General features: G+C 36.3%; 2 protein-coding genes across 4 annotated transcripts in view; both read right to left on the bottom strand.

The window, feature by feature from the left end:
* Window positions 1-2588: 2588 nt before the first annotated feature.
* On the bottom strand, window positions 2589-10842 carry LOC123548998 (uncharacterized). Of its 2 annotated transcripts, none has more exons than XM_045336731.2 (4): window positions 10687-10842; window positions 5898-6094; window positions 5347-5439; window positions 2589-3442 (listed from the first exon to the last, which is right to left on the bottom strand). In XM_045336731.2, exons 1-4 carry the CDS (start codon window positions 10742-10744, stop codon window positions 2681-2683), a joined length of 1110 nt encoding a protein of 369 aa, XP_045192666.2. In that variant the 5' UTR covers window positions 10745-10842; the 3' UTR covers window positions 2589-2680. The 2 variants fall into 2 exon arrangements, with proteins under 2 accessions (XP_045192666.2, XP_053401735.1); XM_053545760.1 differs by having other exon boundaries at window positions 5898-6091; window positions 10687-10827.
* A 5006-nt stretch (window positions 10843-15848) lies between these two features.
* Window positions 15849-20161, bottom strand: part of LOC123548999 (uncharacterized) — a 43553-nt gene continuing 39240 nt past the window's right edge. For both annotated transcript variants that reach the window (XM_053545758.1, XM_045336732.2), the window contains exons 2-4: window positions 18256-18425; window positions 17433-17537; window positions 15849-16927 (exon numbers count right to left, since the gene is read on the bottom strand). In XM_053545758.1, the coding sequence (XP_053401733.1) occupies window positions 16340-16927; window positions 17433-17537; window positions 18256-18372 (810 nt within the window). In that variant the 5' untranslated portion in view covers window positions 18373-18425 and the 3' untranslated portion in view covers window positions 15849-16339. The remainder of the gene's footprint in view (window positions 16928-17432; window positions 17538-18255; window positions 18426-20161) is intronic.

Raw genomic sequence — 20161 nt, 5'->3', positions numbered from 1 at the left:
TAGTACGTCAGTACATTCTATAACCGAACCCCCTCTGAAGTATATCAAAATTATAATTATCCGTACATATATTCGAATTATTCCATGAGTATATAAAATTATAAGTATTAAACTATAAATGCGTAGTTAGATTCTAACGAACCCCTCCATGTAGTAATCAAATTATAAGTATCGTACGTATTCTAAACACGAATCCATTTCTCCATGTAGTATCATCAAAATCATAGTATGCACAGTATATCCTATAACCAACCTCTTAGGTTAACAATAGGACTAAAAGTTGATTCAAAATAGCATATCCGTGTCCAAACTTCTTGTGCTATCTACTATGCAAAGGATTACTCATAGATGTTTATACCTTTGGCCGAGGATCCCATACAGTATATCCCTATATCTCAAACAGTTATATCCCCATGCCCTTAGCTATGTAAGTAAACTTTTCTGTTAAATCTACTAGTCCATTTTGTAGTTTTGTTGACTGCAACATTCTATTCTTCCGTCTAACGTTTTGAAATTTCGAGATATTAAGCCGACATTTCGAGTTACATATCTTGAAAAGTTATGTCTCGAAATAATAGTATATAGGCATTTAAAGTCTCGTAAACAGCATTTCAACAGAAACCTTTTCATGCAAAATATACTGAGACATTTTCTAAACGTAAGGGCTGTCTGTCAAAATGGACAATATTGCAGTTTCTAGAACTAGGGCTACTACGTCTAGGGTCTTAAAAACTAGGGCAAAAACGTTAAGGATTTCTAGAACTAGGGTTACTACGTTCATGGTCTCTAGAACTTTGGCTACTACGTCAAGGATCTCTATAATGGGGGCTACTACGTCTAGGGTCTCTAGAACTAGGGCTACTACGTCAACACCTCTAGAGGCTACTACCTCTAGGGTATCTAGAACTAGTTACTACGTCTAGGGTTTCTAGATTTATGGCTACTACATATTCTGTCTCTAGAACTAGGGCTACTATGTCTAGTGTCTCTAGAACTGGAGCTACTATGTCTAGGGTCTCCGGAACTAAGGCTATTACGTATAGGGTATCTAGAACTAGATACTACGTCTAGGGCCTGTAGAACAAGGGCTACTGTGCTTGTGTCGCTAGAACTAGGGCTACTATGTCTAGGGTCACTAGAACTAGGGCGATTACGTATAGGATCTCTGGAACTAGGGTTACTGTGTCTTGTGTCACTAGAACTAGGGCTACTAAGTCTAGGGTCTCTAGAACTAGCTACTTCGTCTAGAGTCTTTAGAACTGGGGCTACTATGTCTATGGTCTACAACAAGGGTTACTACGTCTTGAGTCTCTGCAACAAGGGTTCTCTGTCTAGGATCTCTACATCAAGGGTTACTACGTCTTGGGTCTCTGCAACAAGGGTTCTCTGTCTAGGATCTCTACATCAAGGGTTACTACGTCTTGGGTCTCTGCAACAAGGGTTCTCTGTCTAGGATCTCTACAACAAGGGTTACTACGTCTTGGGTCTCTGCAACAAGGGTTCTCTGTCTAGGATCTCTACATCAAGAGTTACTACGTCTCGGGTCTCTGCAACAAGGGTTACTACGTCTAGGATCTCTACAACAAGGGTTACTACGTCTTGGGTCTCTACAACAAGGGTTAGTACGTCTAGGATCTCTACAACAAGGGTTACTACGTCTGGGGTCTCTACAACAAGGGTTACTCTGTCTAGGATCTCTACATCAAGGATTACTACGTCCGGGGTCTCTGCAACAAGGGTTCTCTGTCTAGGATCTCTACAACAAGGGCTACTACGTCTTGGGTCTCTGCAACAAGGGTTCTCTGTCTAGGATCTCTACATCAAGGGTTACTACGTCTTGGGTCTCTACAACAAGTGCTACTACGTCTGGGTTGTCTAGAACCAGGGGTACTCTGACAACAAGCCACATCAAACAATGTAATAAACATTTAATTTGCACACAAATACTATCATACTATCATACAATAATGGAACGTATATAAATACTTGTGAAAAAAAACCCACAAAAACAAAACAAAAACAAATGAATTCTGAAAAGAATGAACCTTGATTAACATATATCAAATTAGTTACATTATTCAGCGCGACAGTATCTAACCTTACTATGTCATAATATATTATACTTGCTACTTTCAAATGATAACTAAAAAGTAATTTACCTTAAATCTTGAAATTCAACAAACTTTTCTTTTGAATAGTCAAGCTTATAGGTATCACACTCGTTTTTCACAACATTTTTTTTCAAAACTCATCAGCCAGTTATATTAGAGCTAATGCTTTATTGAGTTTGAAATAAAATGCACATTAATTCCTATATTTTACTGTGAGATTAACACAGTTAATTAACTTTCTACCTATTATACATACTGAAACAACACTTTCTATAAATAAATATTGTCTTGAGGAACAAAAATACTACATATAACGCAAGTATATGTTTCAGTTATTAAAACAGTGACGTCAAAGTATTTCTAGTAGGATATGTACGTCGCATTATCACTATAATACCTTTTCTTTGTCATCAGTGTAAACCACACTGACATTACTGACTGGTGTCTTTTGGTGTTTCATTATCCCTACGTTCTTTGACAGTTCATGATGAGTACGTGGAATGACACCAGACCCGTTCAAAGACACCTTTTCCTCTGGAATCGTATGGCACAATCTAGATACGTATTTATCATTTAGTATTATCAGTTTCAGGATTACCATTAGTTTCAGGATTACCATTAACAGTTTCAGGATTACCATTAGTTTCAGGATCATTAGTTTCAGGATTACCATTAACAGTTTCAGGATTACCATTAATAGTTTCAGGATTACCACTAATAGTTTCAGTATTACCATTATCAGTCTCCTTGTAAGCTGGTGGAGGTTCTGAAGGAACAACACTTAGTTCTAAATCTGAATATTTAGGTGGATTTACTGGTATTGAATATGGACCCGTGTCTGTTGTTTGTGGACTTTGACCAGTCTGAACTACACCTCCAACTATACTCGTTTCAACAGCAGTTGGACTGTACGGTGGTGGCGTTGGAGGCTCGAACCCAAAGTTCGTGAATCCTGTGCAACCTGGAGGCATGTAAGGATAGTGTGTTTGATTGTCCAATCGACCTTGCGCTTCAGCGTTCTGTCTGTGCAATTCACGTGCGACGTCGCCAGGGTAGCCCATATACCGGAGGCCACCCACACGCCCGGATACAATCTGTAAACCGAACGCTTTCCCGAACTTCCGGATTAACGCGATTCCAACTGCTGATGTAATCAGACCTATACTGCCTAGCACAAACACTATGATAGCAATAGTTTTGTTCTTTTGTATGTGTTCAGTGTACGAACACGATGTTTCATTCATTAAACACAGGCCATACATCCAGATGATCGCCAGGCCAAACACGCAGATGAAAAACATGAAAAACGAAATCCCACGATGCATGTTGAGCTGGAAAAATAAAAGATAAAGTTTAACAAAATACTAGCATATCATATACATGTTGTTTATCGTATTAACTCTAAGACTGTTAAACATCGCAGGATTCGCCGTTAGAGTTATAACTCCAAATGTGATAAACTGTAGATTTGTCATTTGCCCGTTTATTTTGTGTTCAGAGTTCAGGATTCAAAAGTGTGATGGTCGAATGGCTTTAGATATATCAAACATGTATAAATATGAGACGCTTATCATGATACCCCAAATACTATATCAAGTTGACACAACAAAGCCAACATTGGCATAAATTTACAAAAATGAATATATAATAAAGGAAACGGAAGTACAATGTCCTGTTACCTACATAATTTTTGAAGTAATGTATTAATTAACTGACGTATACTGTATATGAAAACAAGCTAAACACAGCCACAAAAATAATTTTAAGGTCAAACTTAACAAACAAACTATATATTAATACTATAAAAAGATATTAAGTTACTTTACCTTGCAACTTCACATATTAATAAATACTCTTGGAAGGTTTAAAAATTAATAAAATGAACGAAAAACATATCGATGGAAAATTTAAAAAAAAAAAAAATGTTATGTGGGGTGGGGTGCATGATCAGGGTGGTGGTGGTGACTGGGCGGAGGAGCGAGGTGGGGGAGGGTACAATTTTGCATGTTGTTAAATATGTATGGAAGGTTTAAGATTTAAACAAAAGACGGAAAAAAATTGTGGGGTAGGGAGGGGGAGGGTGTGTGACCAGGGCGGTGGGGTTACCGGGTGTGGGTACACAACTTCACATGTTGATAGCTAATGTTCATGGAAAAAAAGAAAGAAGTTTCATGAAATTCTACCAATTGGTTAGTTTGTTATGTACAAATATGTGGATTTTTAAACAATTAAAAGACAATAACTCTGAAGTCACTAAAGAGATACTGACGGAATTGTATGTGACTACCACATTTGGTGATCTAAATTCAACTTTAGTTTCATAGTTCTAGGTCAAATATGTCACACGTTATGAAGCAGAAATTGCCATATTTATAGTACCCTATATAGTTAACACTAGAAACTACTTAGGGCCATAACTCTATTGTTACTTGGGCAATCTGACTGAAACTTGACAGGCCGCATTTCCCTATAGTGGTGAACATGTATATGAAGTTCTATCTAAATGTTCAAAACCATTTTCTAGATATGGCTCCGGATGGACGGACGGACGGAAAGACGGACGGACAACACCAAAATTATATCCCTCCTCCTTCGGCAGTGGACATAAAGAATGTTCTACAATTTTCATCCAAATGATGCATTTCATAATGAAAATATTGCGAGGTCACTGGCAATTCAGCGGTCACATTCTAGGATTTATTGACCATATGTTGTATATATTCATAATATAGTAGAAGTCTTATCAACAACTTCAAGAGCACAATGCGATCAAACTACTCCAAAGCACCCTCATAAATACAATACTTTTAATAAACTACCAAAGCCTCTTCACCTGCTTCAAGTCCTGCTTGGTGGAAAAGAAATGCTGGTTTTCATCAAACTGGTTTTGTCCATCTTAAACATATTACAAACAACTACTTTTCATTCGATTAGAAGAAACTCGTGTTAACATTCCATGAAACATAAACTGTTTCATATTTGCCATGAATTCTAGCCTATATTTTAAAAATCTGCTAAAATTCTAACAATAGTGTAACACACTACATGTAAATTTTTAACTGATGGGAAATAGAAAACATTTTTATACATATACGCATTTCTTCTTCTAAAGAAATTCTTCATCGGGTCCTCTGTTACTTCTGGGGAAGTTGTCCGCTTCCTCGGGAGAACTCGTAAGCACTGGCAAAGGAACAAGGAAGACACACAAATGAACACAATGTTATGTTATACGTACCGCACATAACACCTCTTTACGCGATACATCGCACGTGCTGAACAGTGGTCCCTTATTGTACACCCGGAATGCAATCATGCTCGCTACCAGCAACTGAAACAGACGGAAATCTTATAGAAAGTATTATCGAGGGAAACACGTCATAGCTTTTTTCTTTTTTCATTATGCATGAAACGGGTATACGCAATATCATCAACCACCAGGCCCCTTTCTTCAACTAAAATAACTGATTACACCAAGACTTTCCGACACCGCTTCTTTACAGACTGTATCTATGTTTTAACTTAAGGTACCTACACTTTTCCAGGGTAGTTGCCCATAGTCGTAGGTACAGTATCCGCTTTGGAGCTGAAATTAAACTTTTTAGGGACAGATCTTGTAGCGGACAGCTCAACACCGCATGGTTGTGGGTTCGAACCAGCTGCGTCAAAGTGGTGTCTCCCAATCAAGCCAGTAGAGGGTTCCCCGTTAGCCGACACGAGAGAGATGCCTGCAAGCCATAATGAAACTATAAACTTTGGAACTTCAGAAAGAGTTTGCGATATACTTACCATACCACCAATGACGAAACTCCCGATGAAATACGGGAACCCGCCTCCTGAGTGATAATGCACGGCGATTGACGAGCATGCGAAGATCATGAGTCCACATATCACCTGGACAACGGACATATAAAGATACACCCGGATCGCCTTCTTTCTGGAGAGTTCGGCTCTCTCCGATTCCGTGTTGTCACCATTGCCCCCTACTGAAATAGAGTAACAAATCTAGCTCCTTTTGATAGTCAATGAATTCAATCTACATAAACACTCTGCACGTGATTATTTCAGGTGAATCTACTTTATGAGCGACATAATGAAATACTGACAGTATAACTGATAAGCCTCCATTGGCATGCAATTTACAATTTTTCTATGATTAAGAAATGCATTTGGGGTACGGATTTAGCAAAAACTAAAATCCCTGAAAGGAACGACAGACCAGTTGATGTTGATTTGTCATTAAACAGTTTGGTTGAAAGCAGTTACTAATTTGAAAAGCAGCTTCAAGTTAACAAAGGTAATTTGGACATATTTTAGCGCGAGGGATGGAGAGGGCATGCGGGTGTACATGGAAGCCCTACCGTGCCCTACCGGTTGCAAATAAACATTTGTTAAAAACATGATATTAAGTATAGATGTAGTTTTTCACGTTCCTTTTGTTACTGGTATTGACTAACCAATGCCCGCTAGTCATTCACATATTGATAATAATTCATATGCAAAGTTTAATTACCAGGCACGATAAAAGTACCAAGCAACTGCACATGACACTGTTGCCGGTAAAGTACCGATTCAGGGTGCATGTACCACGTGACTTTTTCGCTAATCTGGGGTGCCAAAAACATGGCGGATTCCTCGATAAAGGTAACATTTTCTTAAATATCTTTTCAGCAACCTGTTCAAATAAAAGGAAACATAGATGAGTGCCGTCTCATATGAAAATCCAACACTCGGCTACAAGTTTTCTGTCTCAAAGTCCGTTCGTTTTCTCTAAAAGTGCAACCGCGCAACTGAAGTGAACAAATTTGATGATGTTAAGACGGGGGACATTTTCGCAAATTCAGTAAATAAACCCTTTAAGAGGCCGTAAAAGACTATTTTGCGACACGGATATTTGTACGAGTATTGTCTTGACATATAAACTTTAAGAAATTACAAATTAAGAGCCTTCAATAACTTCCAAGACCGGATTTATCAAATTGCTAAGCAGGGGTCCGTTTTTCTTGATGCTAAGACGGGGGCTTGATTTAAAGATTTGTTATTGAAAGTCTTGTATTTCATTAACCTACTTCATTTAAGTTTTCCCCATGTTTATACTGCTTACTGTAAGAAAAATTTCGTTATATGTGTAGTAAAATTCAAATGGTTATGACATATGAAAGCTTTTCGCCGAGTGTAAACCTTGAAATTTTACCTAAGGTGAACTACTTAGTACTTAATTTGACTGATTTTATTGAAAATGCACAAACTTTCCCTTTATGTACTACATTTCTAGGTTGACTACAATGTCATGTCTAGATCATTCTTTGTAACCTTTGTAACAAATACTGTTAAGTTTTTGAAAAAGCAACAGTTTATATTTAATTCTATTTCAGTCGCGTTAACTTTGAATTCTTTTTTCGGCTGAATGAAATATACATTTGCGCATCTGACATCAGCGTCAGTAACAGTTGTCAAAAGAAATCGGAAATTGTACTGGTTTCGTTGGTCATAAAATGTATATGTTATTTCCAGATATCTTATTTTAAGACATTTTGTTCGGAATGTCCTTTTTGGTTTAAAAAATATGAAATGTTATTATCAATGTAGTACTAAAGTGCATAAATTTACATTTCAGACATTTGTGTACCAGGAATGTGGAAAGACATATAATTCCAGAAAAAGCCTTCTGCGTGGCTTTATTTCCAAAAAGAGGCGACAGAAATCATGGATCTTATAACTGCGGCAATCGTCTTTCCCGGTGAGACTAATAATATTACTACTAGTATAATACGACCTTACATTGGCATATATTAAGCATTGAACATTTTGTCCACCTCCTTTTTACTTCTAGAAATTGTTTTGACTATAATGTGGATTACTTTACATCTTTCACAGCTGATATGCCATGGTTTGCAGGAGACCGTAAAATGTGGATATTTTGGTCCTGTGTTTCAATGACCCTTAATCATTCCCATACAGAATGCTTTGGTGTCCAACTTCCCATTTTGTTGTATCGAATAGCCTATACAGCCCACAGAATATCATTTTACTTAGCCTGTAAAATGTCCCAAGTCGTTTGAATGAAGTACTGGCCTGTGATGTATACGCTCGAAACCGATTCTCATCTTTTTTGCAAATCGACTAATATACATGTAGACTTGAATTCTTTTTCTGTGTCATTATTTTTTGCAACAACGTACTGAGAAACTTGATAGTGTGAACGTTTTTGCATGCTTTCATAAATAATTTTACCTTACACACAACTTATTTGTCTTTATTTATTTTCCATTTTATGAAAAAGTTAACGCCAGTTGTATTGTGATCAGTTTATCGAACCATTGTTCCTGGGAAGAACCGGCACCATATTCAAATCTTCTTAAAAGAAATGTCCACTTTCTTTCATAAGAGACATAGTCGGTTTCAGGCTTCGAATCATGGTCGTCTGTGAGAGGTTGAGGCGGTCGACCTCTTTATAGTATGATTAAGTATCAAAATGATCACTGCGTCTATTAAACCAGTAATGTGTTTTATGATAAATATTGGCTCTGAATTATGTTTTCTTTTGTTGTAATTCAGTGGTTAAAAAAAGTTCTTTAAACTTTAACCTTCGAACATTTACTATGATTTCACAACACATGTGAAGAAATTACTGGCACACAAGACTGATAATTCAATACATGTATCTAAATAACATTCGAAAGTATGATAATTTATTTCAAACTGCAGTTCAGATATGTATTCCAACAAAAGTGATAAAAACAGCACACACTGAATTATGATCTAAAAAGAACATTTTTTAGATTAACGCTGCTGTGCAGATTCTCAACCATTTCAGTGGTTGCCTTAAGAAGCAAAGCAAAAGTAAGAACTTTAGAGACCTGTTTCAGCTAGAGTTATCGAAAGTTAAACCAAAAGAAGCAAACTAACTTAAACAATGAAGACAAAACCAATGCGATAAAAACAGACCTACTATTTTTCCAAAGCCTACCTAGAAATGTAATAAAACTATTAAGATAGGGTGTCACCCAGGTATTGAAGTACTTCCGGGTCATTGTATCCTAGGAAGCAGTTAATTCTTTGAAATTTGAAGTTCCCGATTTGAAGCCATCTCTGTTTTGACTTGATAAACATTTTGTGTCATTTCCTGTCTTTAACAGTTGTTTTGTCCATGTTTTTTCCAGGACAACATTTCTGTGCGGAAGGATTAAAAACTATTCCAGACTGGCGGCCATGACAGATGTGGGTTGGAAATCATAAAGAGTGACTGAATACTTTGATATGTAGCAAAGAAGTTCATTGTTGATGATAGTGTTTCTTTATGATTTATTGACATTACTCATCTTCAGAAATACAGAACTCTCAATGCTGTAAATTTGTTGTGAAATTCGCCGCTGAATCCATGTCCAAAAGTGCTTGTTTTACTATACAGCAAAGGAGAAATTGTACCGGGCCGACACCATAGAGTGAAAGTTGGTGAATTTTTCATTAAATCAGTCAAATGAAGTATTTCACCTTAGGTAAAATTTCACAGTTCACAGTCGGTAAAAAGCATTCATTGTCATGACCATTTGAATTTTAACATGCATACAACGGGATTTTTCTTATAGTAAGCAGTATAAACATGGAAAAACTTAAATGAAGTGGGTTAATGAAATACAAAAGACTTCCATTACCAAATCATTGAATCACGCCCCCGTCTTAGCATCAAGAAAAACGGACCCCTGCTTAGCAATTTGATAAATCCGGCCTAGGAAGCTATTGAAGGCTCTTAATTTGTAATTTCTTAAAGTGTATATGTCAAGACAATACTCGTACAAATATCAGTGTCGCAAAATAATCTTTTACGGCCTCTTAAAGGGTTTATTTATTGAATTTGCGAAAATGTCCCCCATCTTAACATCTTCAAATTTGTTCACTTCAGTTGCACGGTTGCACTTTTAGAGAAAACGAACGGACTTTGAGACAGAAAACTTGTAGCCGAGTGTTGGATTTTCATATGAGACGGCACTCATCTATGTTTCCTTTTATTTGAACAGGCTGTCGAAAAGATATTTAAGAAAATGTCACTTTTACCGAGGTATCCGCCATGTTTTTGGCACCCCAGATTAGCGAAAAAGTCACGTGGTACATGCACCCTGCGATTACAAAGATCAAAATGCTGGAACATTTCGAAAATACAAATCACATGTATGTTCATATGACACTGCTCGAAGCACATATACAGTCATAACATTAGCACCACTACATCGAGCTTGAACACGAGATAATCACTGTGTACCCAGTTCCAGGGAGGCCCCTTTCGTTTCAGTACTAACATATAACGCAGAATGCACGTGAAAATGCATTTTGACCTCAATACAACTAAAGAATTGATATAATTAACGTTTACAAACAACTGAAAAATCAGCACAATAATTTAGTCTATGAAATAGCTGAATTCCTTCGCAGTACCGAGCGAGATAAAAATCTGCCCTCAGGTCGACACCTTATCTGAAAACGAATTTGTATAAACGACCTAATTTAGTGATATAAACATTCGGTATTTTTGTAATTTGTCACAGCGATTGTTCAAAATCTACGAAATGTAAAATATTACCTGTATCAGGCGAAGTCTCAGGTAACACACACAACATAAATCCTCTTTGAGTTGACATAACATACTAGAATCCAAGAGGGCCTGCCTCTTTTTTATTTTCGTAAACTAATTCCTTTTCATGTTATGGTTGGTCTGCCTTTCAGCTGTATTTACTTTTAGTGTTGCACGCCGGGTACAAATTCAGAAAAGAGTGACAGGTGTGAATATCACTGTGTGTAATGTGCTACTCGGTAAATTGTCCTTATGTAGGAACACACGTTCACTTAACAAGTTATCTACGCAAAACATAAACTTCGGCAAGATAAAAATATTTCATAACAGGAGTAATCCATCCAAATGCTCTAAAGATAGGATAAACGAATGAACGACTTCGTATGGTTGACAATTACTATAATTTATTATGGCATTCATGTTTCGTTATTTTTTCAATGTCAGAGATACTTCGATATCATATTACGGTTATATGAAGATTTTCACAATTGTAATTGCTCGGTCACAAAACCGTACGATGTCCGTACGGTTTTAAAAAATCGTACGAGTCCACCAATTTTAGAACCCTTACGGTCTCTGTACAACCGTAGTGTCTGGTCACAGTATCTACGGGCCCCGTACGATCATTAGAGGATGCAGTCGTAGGATATCCGTACGGACATCCCCTGCGATAGTCATGCGAGATGATCGGCAAGCATCGCAGTTTTCCATATCCGCAAGCCATTGTCTTATAAACACAAACATTTTCACCGAGTTTCCGACTCCTCTACGAGTTCAAAAATTCCGTACGACGCTCCCGAGTTCTCTATGTGCTCGTAGAGATTTTCGAAGTCGGGAGCAGCTCGCAAGAACCCCGAACGGGAACCGCATGGTTCCCGGAGGGACTCGTAGGGGCATCGCACGATGTCCGTGTGGATCTTGAAAATTGCGAGGCACGATTATCGCAGGGGACTCGCACGGGCGTTACGATCGCCGTACGTGGTCCGTACGACTTCCTTGGTGATTCAAGGTGGTATAAAAACACAGTACCTACGGACACCGTACGAGTGCCGTGCGACCGCCTTACGAACAACGAACACCGTACGAGGTGTGACCGGGTTCCTTGCGAGCTCCACACGACTTGTCGACGATATCCGTACGGATATCATACGATTATGATAATACGATTGCATCCTCTAAAGATCGTACGGGGCCCATAGGTACTGTGATCAGACGCTACGATTGTACAGAGACCGCAAGGATTCTAAAATTGGTGGTACAATGGTTTAAAACCGTACACACATCGTACGGTTTTGTGACCGAGGCATAAATTGACAAAGTTGTAGATACCTGTAATTGCTTTTGTCAAAAATGTGCTCAAACACTTTCGTTTTCTTTCTAGCTTTGACAAAATAATTTGTAGTTTTCGTACGTTCTATGATTTGTCTAAAGTTGGTGGTAAAGTAAAATTTTCTTGTTTAAAAGATTCAGTAGGTTTACCTGGTGATTTTCTGTGACTTTTAAAAATTGGAAATGGCCGTAAAAAGATTAAAATTTTCAGACTGATTAAATCTATTTAATGGAATTTCTTTGTGACATTTATAAATAAGGAATTTGAATATTGCAAAATAATCTAACTGTTACGTTAGAAGATTTGGTAAGACTTAGTGTATACCAATACACATACTGGGTCATACAGAAACGGACTGGAAGACTCGGCAAAAGCACCATGGTCGGCTACAGTCTCGTGTGTATGTCAGTAGCTGTTGAATCAATATAAGATCACAACAGAGGCTGCTTTGGTGAAAATGTGTAAGCGGCCTGTAGCTCAGTAACAATATTCCGAAGGCCCAGGGTTCGAGTTCCTATCTGCTTGCACTTTCTCACCATGTAAAACTTTTTAATAGTAATGTATAGTTGTTTATCAACTTGTTGTCGAATTTTCCGTTTTTTTCTTCCTTTCAACGTATTCTTTCGTGCTGGACACCCTTTTGTCGTCACCATTTACTTAGATTTGCTTATTATTACTATACTATAGATTATCTAACGTAATGTAAGTACATGTACGCCTCAAGCTGCGGAAAATTAAAATAAGGCTGAAAATCCAAACAAGATTTTTCTTTGCGTCACTCCATCCTATGACAGTTCACTTCGACTGACTATTGTTCTGACAAAGGGAAGTAAGTACTGCTGTCATAAGCATCATCAACCCAATGACGCATACTTTGGAGTAGCCAATTTGTAAAACAAAACTAGACACTTCAAGTTCTAAGGGTGTTTATATATAACAATTTTATTCTTATAATAACGTTTTCAAAAATAACATCCATATAATAAGCACGTGCGCCTGTAAAAGCATAAAATAAGTGGCATCTATGAATACAGAAACGTATGACTGTCATTATTTATCAATTTGGTTAATTACATCATGATTACGTAACAAACCTGATACACAATTACGAAGAAAAATAATCGAACATGACATATTATATTTATATTTCATCTGAAGTAAAGTACATGTATTACTAGTCATGTTTATAATCTATTACTATGAAGGAAAAACTGAAAGGGAATAAAATGTTTTAAAATTCTCTTAAATATATCTTGTCTAGAAATATCACTGACAAGATTCGAAAATAACGTACTATGTATGATAGTTTTACGTTGATACTAACTTTATAAATTGTCAAACTTAAAATTTTATAAATCACAGTCTGGAGAAGACTGGTGGGGCGGGTTTTGGTAGGTTTTATTTTTTGTTGTTATTTTTGAGTTTGTGCCTCACTGTCATTCGTCGGCGTCCGCGATGAAGCAGATAATAAGTTTTTGTATTGTTTCTTCAAAAATATCAAGACACGTGTACAATAAACAGTTAAATAAAACCATTCCAACGAATAAACTTTATATCGAGAGCAAAAAAAACAACAAACATATTGAATGTAAAATATTAAAAGCCTGAAATATATTGGGGTCAATATAATATATATACACCTGGATATGCTTTGTGGAAGTTCTTGTTGCTACTATAGAGATCAAGCTTTAGCTCTGAGATTTGAATACATGTACTCTATTTTATCATTATTACTGATAATATCGTGTCAAATGACCATCAATCAAATAACCTTTCATTGGAATATATAAATCCTCTTCTACAGACATGTCACTTTATTAGTATAAAATATAGTACGGAACAAAAACAATAAACACAAGAAAACGTGTTTCATGATTTTTAGCATAACTTAAATGTTATTATACTGGTCACACGTTTTGTTAATAACTGAAACTTAATAAGCAAACAACAATAACAAACGAAATACGTGGAAAATAAAATTGATATCTGGTATCTTTTTATCACAAAAGTTTGATATAGTGTGTGTTACACAAATTTACAGTACTGATAGCCACAAAGTTTTAAAACAAAGCAAGTCTGAATCTTTGAAAATAACATGGAGCGAAATCGCGCAAAACTTCGTGAGAACAAAATGTGATCTCATTTATTACTATACGCGATAAACAAACACACGGAACAAACGGTTTTATTCTGTAGAATGCTTATATTGCCCAAAATCAATGATACCTATTTTGAAAAAAATATAGTAATTTACGAATATTCGAATTTGATTTTCATATTCGAATATTCGACCGATTTTCGTAATTATTATTAAGTAGAGTTTATTTTTCACATTCGCCAAGGTGTTTGGCAAACTGATAAAGATTTTACATGACTCCACCAAGTGTATCATATATGCACCCCTGGTTGTTTCAGGAGGGATTGACCCAATCATCATGTCTCGAACGATTTGCATTTTGTGATTTTTACAGGCAATATACTGAATCTAATCTTTTTTTTTCTGTTTAATAATTGATATGAATTGACACGAACATTAATTAATTAGTTTCATCGACCACTTATTTTTAGCCTTAACTGGCATAAAATTCTACTAACCCGCCACAGAAATATATCATCTTTTAACAAATGAAATTGCTATGATTTGTGGGAGATAAAACAAAAATTGCTCGACAGCCTTAGAAAGATTATACTACTTTGATATTACACACGACTCAGAAGCTACCGACATCTACAATATGCTGAAAATATGTTGAATTAATGCATTTCATACAACAGGTTTAGCCTCAAGTACTAATTTGGATAAAAAGTAAAGTATGGGAAAACACAATTTAAGAAGACAACAGGCTTGAATTAAGATTATTTTCAAACGGTATAATCCTACAGGGACAAATGTATTCGCGATAATGCAAGCAAACAAAGTACCGCCGAACTAGTGCTGCTAAAACAACAACAGTATCATGTTATCACATAAAGCTCGTGGAACAATCTAAAACTCTAGTGGTTGGAGTGGGTAGGGTTAATAAACACTGATACACAATATACTTCATAACTATATGACGCCTAAATGGCTGACTACTGGCGGTTATTATTTCTCAACTTAATGAAATTACCGAGTTTTCACTATATCCAAAAGTTCTTGTGAATGTATTTCTTTACTTGAAAATTGTTCTCTAGCGTTCATGTATTAGCCAATATTTTTGGAATTCATACGGTATATATAAGTTATAAAAAACGTATCATAAAATAAATTACCATAAATGTTTGACTTCAAGCCACATGGTTAAGAGAGACTGATCCAAATCATATCAACTACAGTTTGACCTATTTTTTTGGTTTGAAACAACGCCATCTGACCTAGATCTGATACACGGCCGCTGTCTTGTTGTTTTAATCAGAATGCTGTCTGTGGCAGTCCAACCAGAATTGTTGTTGTAATTATATAAAGGTTATGTTAAAAGCTACAAGACTGTTGTACTAGTATCTCATGTTTTTACTTGAACAATAACATTTTCCCCATATATTCGTTTTTACAACAGCAATGAGTGTAACATTTACGATAAGGCTTAAACAGTTACGGTTTGAACAAAAAGTGTAATAGTTATGACAAGAAGTGTAAGCGTTACCGTTATGATGTACAGTTACGACAAAATGTGTAACAGTCACTGTTCGCTGATACAGTTACGACAAAATGTGTAACCGTCACTGTTCGCTGATACAGTTACGACAAAATGTGTAACAGTTACTGTTCAGTGGTACAGTTACGACAAAACGTGTAACAGTCACCGTTCGCTGATACAGTTACGATAAATAGTGTGTAACAGTAACCGTTCGCCAATACAGTTACGATAAATAGTATGTAACAGTAACCGTTCGCCAGTTATGACAAATGTCAACTTTTCCAACAACTTAAACAGAAAATGCAACACTATATGGAAGACGAATGTCAACACATTGACTGCAGGATACTATAATGAATACGTCAGAGATAGAAATAACAAACGTTTGATTCGCATCTTCCTGAACAGTCATTTTCCATTTTGTCCTTCTCGTTTAAGGTTTTGACATTTGACATTTGTTATTTTTCAAACTTATTTGGGGCACAGACTGTTATGACGAATCAAAAGCTTCATGTAACAATCTTTGTCAATGTATTTAGCACAATAAATATCTGTAATGATTTATGAATATGAAAAAGAAAATTTTAAGAAAACCATGTTATGAAAAACTCTATGAATAACACTTAACATAAAATCGTTTACAAATGATACAAGGACGCGACATGAAATGTATGAAAATATAAATATAATATAATGTAAGATACAGATTGTCGTTTTACTGATCCTGCAGACGACTATTTCGTTCTTTGAGTTTCTTTTTCATTGCAGGATCATTCAGAACAGCAACGTAAGATGGCGGCTGTTGACCAGTCACGTGCTTTCTAGCGTATCCATGGTGTTGGTCTTCGTTGCTACTATCCGACAAGTGACGACCATCATTTGTTTGTTTAAAAGAAGAAGTTTTATTGTAATTGTTTGAAATATGTCCATCGTCTGGCGTTTGAACATTTTCTTCAATATCAAACATTGGTAATGGTTGAAAAGTAGAATTTGGTCGACTTCCGCTTCGATCTTCTCCATTTTGTTTCCGGCTGCGCGTTTGCACTGCGCATGCTTCGAAGTCAAACACCCATCCGTGAATACAGGACATTAGAGAAGCATATGTTGAAAGTATCGTACAAGAACACAAAAATATAGTAATGAACACTGCCAACGCTCGATGTTCTGTTCGATTTGTTTTGAAACTGCACTTTGAGAACCACATATCCGTGTCACATGGCCCGATAGCGAATACAACACAAACAAATAATCCAAGAACACAACCAATTAATGAAAGAATGGAGGACACGGTATTTCCGGTGACCTGCAATATAGATAATGAAATTAAGATTTGGACCAGAATTCGTTTAGATTGTGCGGGCAGCCTTTTAGAATGCATAAATATGTTTTTTTTTGTTTTCACATTACAGCTACTCGGCCACAATGTTGAAAGTTTGGGATAGGATGAAAGTTTTAATCATGTTCATCTCCATCAAGTATCTATGACACTAAAATGATAAAGTGTGTGAAAATAAAAATATTGGTAAAGATGCAAAAAGAATGTAATTTTTTTTCTTCGTTATTTCCAAATCGTTGCAACTACTTTCTGCAGATTTGTTTTTCGCCTAAAATGTACGAGCGAACCGCTTAAACGGATCTATTTGTGAACATGTCTTAACTTAATAAGCTGACAAGTCGATCTATTTTTGTGCTGTTTTTTTTCAGGCAATCGGTTTTAAGACATAGAATACGAAATGGTAAAACATGTCAATACGTATAACATTAAACGTATAGGTGTCACATTTAGGATTTATTGTTTGTATACTCACGGCTCTCTGTATCCGCCTCGCAGCTGACAATTCCAGGAAATAATAGTCTCTGAGAGGAGCCTTAGAAATATATACATATAGTGAGCAACCACCAGCACAAACCACCTGAAATATACCATTATAGAAGAAATAATCATCATAAAAGTACTCATTTAGTGCTGTATCTGCTTTTGCCTAATATGGTTCAATAGTTCAATTGTTCAATAACATTTCAGTTGCTTGACTGCGGTCAGTTAACTAAACGGTGCATTGTCTTGATATTTTACCTTAATAACTTGGTCTCTGCAAGTAATTTACAACATTCCCACATAAAGATGGAGAACGAACTACTTCAGAAGAAAATTCGCCTCTCACAGGAATCGAACCTTTGTCATCTCGATTTAAGGCGGAGCTAACCGGGACAGGTGATGAGCTTGATGCTGATACTGCTATGCTTTGACAATGTAAATGATTGCAAAAAACGAACAGAATATAACTTACAATTTTGTTATAAAAATTGGAATAAACATATTTCCTTACAATTTCGTGAAAGAAGAAAAGAACAATCATATCTTAAATCATGTTTGTATAATTATATTCACAATATGGTTTGTTGGTATTTTTTTTCCATTCGTAATATATACTTTTATATAAGAAATATCATCCGGTCACCGCCGAACTTTAAACTTGTCACCTTCCAGCCAATGCAATTTTCCTAGATGCATTGGATGCATTGATAACGTCATGACCCTCTGCTGAGATAAAGTGGGAAAAATGCACACCAGTTCTTAGAAGAAGTATTCAGACAAGAATAGATAAAATAATAATAATAAAAAGAACGTACAAGACCACCGACTAGGAAAGCACCAATAAAATATGGCGGTGTTGATATGTGGAATTCATCTTCTGTAAACCGTATGGCCAACAGTCCGGAGACAATGAGCAAAACACCCAGACACATCTGTAGTAGAGAGACAACGCCATACGCTTGTCTCACAAACTTCCTCGCTGACACTGCAAATATAAGTGTAAGCCTATGTTTAGATAAGCATAAAACACAACTCCACTGAGAATATTGTAAATGTGGTCAAACTTGCCCGAGAGATCACGTCTACTAAGGGTTCACTTGTATCAAAGACCACTTTTCAATCCCTATTAGGGCTGTTATAGAACAAATTGTGTTGTCTTAAGAAACCTGGTATGTTTAGAGACCACACCTTTTCCTTCCCTTAGGTAGCCTCTTAATGTAAGTTGAACTGTAAGATACGAGTACATAAAGAGGAACATGCAGTAAGTAAAAGTATAAAAGAAGACAAGCAAAGAGCGTTCAATTTCTTTTGGCATGTGAGTATATAAAGTTTACAATAAGAAACAAGAGGGCCATGATGGCCCTATATCGCTCACCTGTTATCATTGCACTTGAGGGCAAGACGGTCCTCAGAAAAAATATCTAAGTCCAAAGGACAGGAACAACAAAGCCTCAAAGGGAAGAAATTTAACCAAAAAGAAAAAAAACATTTTTAAAAGGTACAGATATGTCAAAATACACCTAAAAATTGGAGGTACTATCCATGTTGTACTACAGAAAAGTGGTCTCGGTTTTTCCCTACGGCCAATAATAAAAAAGTTACTAAAAATAAGCTATTTATAGTAATGTAAAAGGGAAGTAATTAAAAAGAAAATTATTGTAAGTGAACAAAAGAAGGATCTGCCAAATAAATCTGTTGACATAAATGAAATTTCAGATCAGTATCTTCATTAGTTACGGAGATATACCAATTTTAATTTGAAATAAAGGGAGGTAATCTGACATAAAATCAGTCCATAGTTATCTACCCTGATGGCCTCAGTCCAACTAATGACAATAATGAAATTGCAAATAAGTCCTATAAGTACTTACTGATATAAATCCATTTTGATTACAATCAGGGCAGGTAATCAGATATAAAATAACTCTGGAACCTACGATTGGGTCTGATTTGTCATGGAATCCAAGATTTATTGTTGTTGAAGATATTTTGGAAGTTTGTATCAAATAAAACCATAAATGAAGTCTCTATATGGCTGCAAAAGCCAAAATAACCAATTTTGGTCCTTTAGGGGGCCATAACTCTGGAACCCATGATGGAATCTGGCCAGTTCAAGAAAGGAACCAAGATCTTGTGGTGATACAAGTTGTGTGCAAGTTTGGTTAAAATGAAATCATAAATGAAGCTGCTATTGTGCAGACAAGGTCAAAATAGTTTATTTTGGCCCTTTCAGGGGCCATAACTCTAAAACCCATTAAGGGATCTGGCCGGTTCAAAAAAGGAACTGAGATCTTATGGCGACACAACTTTTGTGCAAGTTTGATTAAATTCAAATCATAAATGAAGCTGCTATTGTGCAGACAAGGTCAAAATAGCTAATTCTGGCCCTTTCAGGGGCCATAACTCTGGAACCCATAATGGGATCTCGCCAGTTCAAGAAAGGAACCAAGACCTTATAGTGATACAAGTTGTGTGCAAGTTTGGGTAAAATAAAATCATAAATGAAGCTGCTATTGTGCAGACAAGGTCAAAATAGCTAATTCTGGCCCTTTCAGGGGCCATAACTCTGGAACCCATGATTGAATCTGGCCAGTTCAAGAAAGGAACCAAAATCTTATGGTGTTACAAGTTGTGTGCAAGTTTGGTAAAAATCAAATCATAAATAAAGCTGCTGTTGTGTAGACAAGGTCAAAACAGCTAATTTTGGCCCTTTCAGGGGCC

Source organism: Mercenaria mercenaria, chromosome 6 (assembly GCF_021730395.1).
Source record: "Mercenaria mercenaria strain notata chromosome 6, MADL_Memer_1, whole genome shotgun sequence".
NCBI lineage: Eukaryota > Metazoa > Mollusca > Bivalvia > Venerida > Veneridae > Mercenaria > Mercenaria mercenaria.
Note: the sequence above shows the minus strand (reverse complement) of the source record. Positions and strands in the feature narration are given on the sequence as shown.